General features: G+C 43.9%; 1 protein-coding gene across 1 annotated transcript; it reads right to left on the bottom strand.

Moving 5' to 3' along the window:
- Positions 1–665: 665 nt before the first annotated feature.
- LOC137750176 (glycine cleavage system H protein, mitochondrial-like) lies at positions 666–1222 on the bottom strand. Its single transcript, XM_068524526.1, has one exon. The coding sequence runs from the start codon at positions 1220–1222 to the stop codon at positions 701–703; it is 522 nt and encodes a 173-aa protein (XP_068380627.1). The 3' UTR covers positions 666–700.
- Between the last annotated feature and the right edge of the window lie 5579 nt (positions 1223–6801).

The raw sequence follows: 6801 nt of genomic DNA, 5'->3' as shown, positions 1-6801 counted from the left end.
GCCCCCTTAAAAACAGGGTGTCCTCCTCTCCCTCTCAGAGATATGGTGGAGAGAGGGCAGTGCAGTCCCATGCGGTCTGGCAGAGTCACTGATGTGACTGGTCACTTTGCCAGACAGCATCAAAATAAACACCCCCCAGAGAAGGATGAGGTGGCTTCAGGGTGCCCACAGTCTCATGGGAGTGGCTCCCCACATCAGTAGGGTATGAGAAGTGGGGACAAAGGACAGTCCCTCTCCCTCCAGATCCAAACACTGAAAACACTCTGTAATCACCACGCAAATGAGGTGTCACACCCCTCAGACCTCACAAGGAACTAGCATGGATTCACTCACTCATTCATTTACTCATTCATTCATTCCCCCATCTATCCAACAGCTATTTTTTGAGCACCTTACCTCAAGGAGCTTCTTAATTTAATGTAGCCCAATGTATCAATCTTTTCTTTTATGAAAGGGCCCTATTCTTGGAGCTGGGTAGACGATGGTGGACCAGGCTGCCTCACAGAGCTGTCAAAGGGGGGAGAACTTAGTCCCATCAATAACATGCGAAGTGAGGATAACACTAAAGGGAACAGTGTAGAGACAGACAAAACCAGATTTATTTGGCAGGGCGGAGGTGTGAGAGGGTGGCTCACTATGGGCCCCTGGCATTCTTTTTTTTTTTTTTTTTTTCAAACTAGTTTATTTAGGGGTTCCATTTTCACTCCTCAATAGATTTTATGTATTTCTCATATGCTTCTTCACTCATTAGTTCATCTAGTTCTGCGGGGTTACTGAGTGTCATCTTGATCAGCCAACCATCTTCATAACAAGATTTGTTGACAAGTCCTGGATTTTCTGCTAGAGCTTCATTAATTTCAGTTACTTCTCCTGATAGAGGAGAATAGAGTTCACTAGCAGCTTTCACACTTTCCAAAGCACCAAATTCCTCTTGTTTGTTCAATTTTGTCCCAACTTCAGGCAGACTACTGTAAACAACATCTCCCAAAGCTTCCTGTGCAAAATTGCTGATTCCCACTGTTCCAACACTGTTTTCTGTTGTTACCCATTCATGTTTGTCTGTGAATTTACGACCCGACAGCAGAACGGGGCCGGTGCGCAGCGCCCGGACGGCGCCCGCCCGCAGTCCCCAGGGCCACGGCGGGCAGGGCGAGTTGGGCGCAGAGATGGCGCGCAGGCTGCAGACAGCGGCCCGCACGCTGCGCGCCACTCGCAGCGCCATGTTCGCAGGGGTGCAGAGGGTCTCCGCGCAGCATCTAGAGCACCCCGGGCCGGAGGGGAGGGGGCGGGGCGGGGAGAGGGCGGCCCCGGGCCGGAGCGAGCCGGAGCGAGCTGGCTGGACCGGCGCGCAGGGGCCCATTCTTTTTTTTTTTTTTTAATCAAATTGAATCAAATATTCTAAAATGTACCTACACTAAATATATTTTTAGCCATAACATAATTTGAAAGAGTTTAAATTTTTTACCTTTTACTGGCTATGAATAATTTATTTCATTAGCAATTGTCTAGACTTTATGGCAGTTGGCATGCACCCCTGGGAATGCTTGCAAAGTGAAAAAAAGTAGAACCTACAAAGGGTTTTCAACTCCACCTTGAGATGTTGAATGAGCTGGAGTTTTGAGTAGGATTTTATGTGAGCAGAGATCTGTGGCTAAAATGCCTTGGAAACTTTCCTCTCCTGGGGCCACTCCTGGGCTTTCTCCTGGGTGGGAAACGTGGTATGGGACAGTCTGGAGTAGTAGGGGCAGTACTGGGAGCCTGAGGCCAGCACAACATTGGTGGGGGGGGCCGCCATTCTGGAGCAAGGTTCAGCATCCAGAGGATGCAATGGGTAGAGGGACTTTCCCTGGACTGGGGATCGGGGGATGGTTAGGGGGTGATAACTGTCGGACTAGGGCTGGCTCCCAGGGCAGGCTGTAATCTTGGCCAGGGCCACCTCTGACCTACAGCCTATGACAGCTGCAGTCCCTGGGAACAGCAGGAGGCATTTCTCTGCCCCTTCCTGCAGCAAAGATTGCCTCTGGCTGTCATTAGGAAGGGCAAGGCATGCCAGGCCCATCCCTTGGCCTGAGACCCAGATGAATTTTGGAGAGCAATCCTACTTAGATGTGCTAGAGAAATAAGGATTTTTTAAAAATTATTATTTTCATCATGGATCAAGAGCTATAGGGCTAAGCTCAAACCATGCAGGTTTTTAAAAATAAAATAGAATAAATAAAGTAAAATTTGAATTAAATAAAATCTAAATTTAAGAAAAGAAAATCATTATCAAAATTTAATAAAAAGGAAACCCAATGGTTCCTAAATACAGGAGCAAATGCTCCCCATCACTCCCAATGAAGAAATTTACATTTGAAATGTACAATGGATTTGACAAGGACAGCTATTTAATAAAGATATTAAAGTACATCCCTAAAAGTTAATTACAAAAGGAAAAGTAATACATTTATGGTGGAGAAACGACACCACCTTAACCCAGTGATCAAAGTTAACACTAATAAAGGGACAAATTGACACCATGTGTCTGCTGATGTAATACACGGGAAAGGATACAGCACCACTTCTAAGGCATTCTGCCAAAAAGGCATAACCTGAGTCTAATCATGAGGAACAGTGCACAAACCCAAAGCGAGGGATGTGACATTCTATAAAACAACATATTTATATTCTTCAAAAATGTCAAAGTCATAAAACACAAAGAAAGGTCAGAAACTCTTCCAGATTAAAGGAGACTAAAGAGGCACAACAATTAATACAATGGGTAATGACTACACCTTGCACCGAAAAAAAAAATTTATAAAGGACATTATCGGAACAGTTGACAAAGTTGGAATACAGACTGCAGATTAGATGAAAAGTACTGGGTGACAGACTGGCCAGTGGGGAACAGGAATTCTGCTACACTGGTTGGAGTGTCAGGCCATTTGGGAACATTTAGCAGGTTACAAACACATATCCCCTTTGCCATACTGATTCCAGTTCTAGGAGTTTATTCTGCACATACTCATAGTTACAAAATGATGTCTGCATAAGGACAGGCATTGCAGCCTTGTGGTAATAACAAAAGACAAGAAACAACTTAAACATTCATCCTATTAAATAAGTGATGGCACATCTAAACCATGGAATTCATGCAGCTGTGAAAACTAAAAGAGGCGGATCTCTAAGTACTGCTAAAGAATGCTGGCCAGGGTGTGTCGCAGCAAGTGAAGTGCAAAACACTGCAAAGTAAGGTACCACTTGGTAAAGAAAAAAGGGGAGGAGAGAATGTATGTGCATATGCTCACAAGTGCATAAACCACTTCTGAGTGGAAACACAAGAAAGAAGCTAAAAACAGTTGCCACTTCCTAGAAGGGGAACTGGGTGGCTGGGGGACAGGTGGGGGGCAGGTGTACACTTTCCCCAGTGTACGCTTTTGTACTGTGTTTGTACAGCATGTCTATTACCTATTCAGAAAAGAAGAAGAAAGAAGGAGAAAGAGGAAGAGGAAGAGAAGAAAGAAGAGGAGGAAGAAGGGAAAGGAGAAGGAAGAGAAAGGGAAGGAAGGAGGAAGGAAGGAAGGGAGGAAGGGAGGGGAATGGTTAATAAAAATTCTTAAAAAAATTTTTTTTCGGGCTTCCCTGGTGGTGCAGTGGTTGAGAATCTGCCTGCCAATGCAGAGGACACGGGTTCGAGCCCTGGTCTGGGAAGATCCCACATGCCGCGGAGCAACTAGGCCCGTGAGCCACAACTACTGAGCCTGCGCGTCTGGAGCCTGTGCTCCGCAACAAGAGAGGCCGCGAGAGTGAGAGGCCTGCGCACCGCGATGAAGAGTGGCCCCCGCTTGCCACAGCTAGAGAAAGCCCTCACACAGAAACGAAGACCCAACACAGCCAAAAATAAATAAATTTAAAAAAAAAAAAATTTTTTTTTTCAAATATTGTCCACTTAACACCTGCTGTCCGGATGCAACGTTGGAAATGCGTATAAGGAATCACAGACGATAGATGAAAGGAGACTATTCAATCTGTTTCCCACTGACCAAAAGTGGAGGCTTTGGCCCTTTCGCCCCCAGAGAGGCCGAGAAGGTCTCAGAGGAACACCCAGCTTACAGACGCCCTCCGCCCACCCGAGCTGCCACCACCCAGCGTGCAGGCTTTTCTTTTGCGTTTTGCATCAGGGTCCCTGAACTCCCAGCACCCCATTCTGTCCCGCACCACGCCCACCCAACCTCCCGCGGTGTGGATTTCTGTGCAGCCACGTGCCTCTTTGTTAGCACGTCTTCATCGTTTTCTTGGCTGCCTATTTCGCTACCAAAGTGTAAAATATTGGTTCAGAATGTGAAGCCAGGCAGACCTGGGTTCAGCCTGCACTGCACCAAGGTCCATCTCCTTTCTGGTTTGTACGAGCCTAAGCAGACCCTGCTGATGTTCAGCGAGGTGGGATCGCCACAGGGAAGCTGCGTTATCGTGGAGCTTGAGTACCGTCTGCCAAACCTCCAACTCCCATGAAAGCCTCAGCCATAGTCAAGGAAAGCCTACAAAACAGGTTCCAGGACCCCAGCTGCCTGCTCTGGGAGGAGGGGTCTGAAACAGCAGCCTGTGACCTGCTAGTTCTCTCTTTTTACCTTGGGTAACTCCCTGTTGTACACAGTGAAGGCAAATCGTTGGTGCTGGCACCCTGTCTGTGTTGATGCATTTTAATTAATAAATTATAATTATCCAACTCACATATGTAGAATACAGGTGAACATTCTCTTTGAAAATAGTTGAAATGCACACAAATATATCTATAAAAAAGTGAAAATAATGAAACACATAAACAGAATGTTGTATGCCCAAACACAAAGTTGTATCCACCTTATGATCCCATTTATATAAAGTTCAAAAATTGGCAAAACGAATCTAAGGTGGCAAAGGTGACAGAAGGATAGTGATAATCCTTGAGAGGATAAGGAGCAGGGCCCCTGGGGTGCTGGCAATATTCTTTTTCTTTATCCAAGCTCTGGTTAGAGGGGTGTGTAGAGTTTGTGAAATCTTACCAACTTTCATACCTATCTGTGCACATTTTAAATGTATTTTATACTTAAATAAAATTTTGAAGTAAAAATAGCCCTTTGCACACCTCCTTATTTTATTCTCTTCTCCAGAAGCTACCACTGTGAACAGTTTGGTGTTTCCTTCCTAGATATTTTTCTATTTGTTTATATTGATAGATTGATAGATGATAAATGGGGGGATGGAGGAATAGATATATAGATACATAGATAGAAGATAGATGATAGATAGATGATTGATGGATGATAGAGTCTTTGTTTTTCCCATAGATATTACATACTGTTGCTCTATGACTGGCTATTTTCTTTTAGTAATATGTCTTAGAGATCAGACTACATGAGTATCATAGATCTGTTCTTGTTCTTTGTAATAAGTACACATAGTATTCCATAGTGGGGATGTACCATAACTTACTTAATCAGTGCCTTGCTCTTGGGCATTTAGGTTATTTCCAACTTTTGCCATTTAAACAATGCCATAAGGAACATTCTTCTACCCATTCCTTTGAGAATTTGTATGTTTCTCTTGAGCAGATGGCTAAGGAAGGAATTTCTGAATCAGTGAGTGAGTCTTGAAAATTCGAGCGGATATTGCCAGATCACCTACCAAAGAACATTACACCAACTTACATGCTGTCCATTCACTCATGTCACTCGCTCATGCCCTTGCTAAATATTTATTGAGCACCTACTCTGTGCTGGGATATTGTTCTAGGTGCTGGGGATTTAACAGTGAAAAGGCGATAGTCCTTATTCTCATAGAACTCAGAGTCTGGTTGGGGAAACAGCCCTAAAGAAACACATAAATACATAAAATTTCAGATGATGAGAAGCGCTAAAAGAAAATAGAGGTGTCTGAGCAGGCCCATTTCCTCATACTTTCACCAACACTGGTGTTACCCATTCTTTTGATGTTTTTTGCTGATTTGGTAGCTATTTCTTCTGTTGTGAATTCTGTTGTGAATTGTGTCTTTATTCTCCTTTGCCCATTTTATGATGGTGTGCTTTGTCTTCTTACTGACTTGTAGGAGCTCTTGATTTATTATGGATTTTAATCCTCTAATTTATATATGTTGCAACTATTTTCTCCATCCTGTTACTTGTCTTTTATCTCTGATCATGGTGTTTCACAAAGTCCTTATAATGGGGACCACAGAAAATTTAGTCTAGACTTTCATCCCAGGAAAAGTTGGGCTTCTTCTCAGGAACTGGTTTGGGGTTTTTCCCCCCATGAAACCATGTAACCATGTTTCTCCCTCTTTGCTTTGGCTGCAGGAAAGCTCAGAACAAACTTTTTTGGTCACTTCTGACATCGGTTCAGAACCTCACGGCAGGCATTTAGGAACCAGACCTCATCCTTGAGTTCACATTCTTTCCCTTTCTTCTCACAATTTCATTATCCATTTCTTTTCCTATCCTCTGGTTTTATAATATCTGTAAGCTGCCTCAAATCATTTTTGCAACAAGGTGAAGCATAAATAAATGATTTTATTTCCTGCCCACAGCAGCCCGTTTCACAGATGAAGAAACTGAGGCCCAGAGAGGGGCAGTGACTTGAGCCAGGGCTGCAGTGAGTCAGCAGAGAACCTTAGACTTTCACTCAGCTTCTCCATGTCTGCTGTGCTCCATCCCTGCTCTGGCTGTTTCTAAAGAGGAGACCTGTCTCAATTTGCCTACTATATTAATCAGAATTGTTTCAGTTGCCTATGACAGAATCCCATTAAACAAACAAAGAGAATTGATTGATTCACATAAAGGTCAAATT

Source organism: Eschrichtius robustus, chromosome 16 (assembly GCF_028021215.1).
Source record: "Eschrichtius robustus isolate mEscRob2 chromosome 16, mEscRob2.pri, whole genome shotgun sequence".
In the NCBI taxonomy this organism is placed as follows: domain Eukaryota; kingdom Metazoa; phylum Chordata; class Mammalia; order Artiodactyla; family Eschrichtiidae; genus Eschrichtius; species Eschrichtius robustus.
This window is presented reverse-complemented; position numbering and strand designations above follow the sequence as displayed.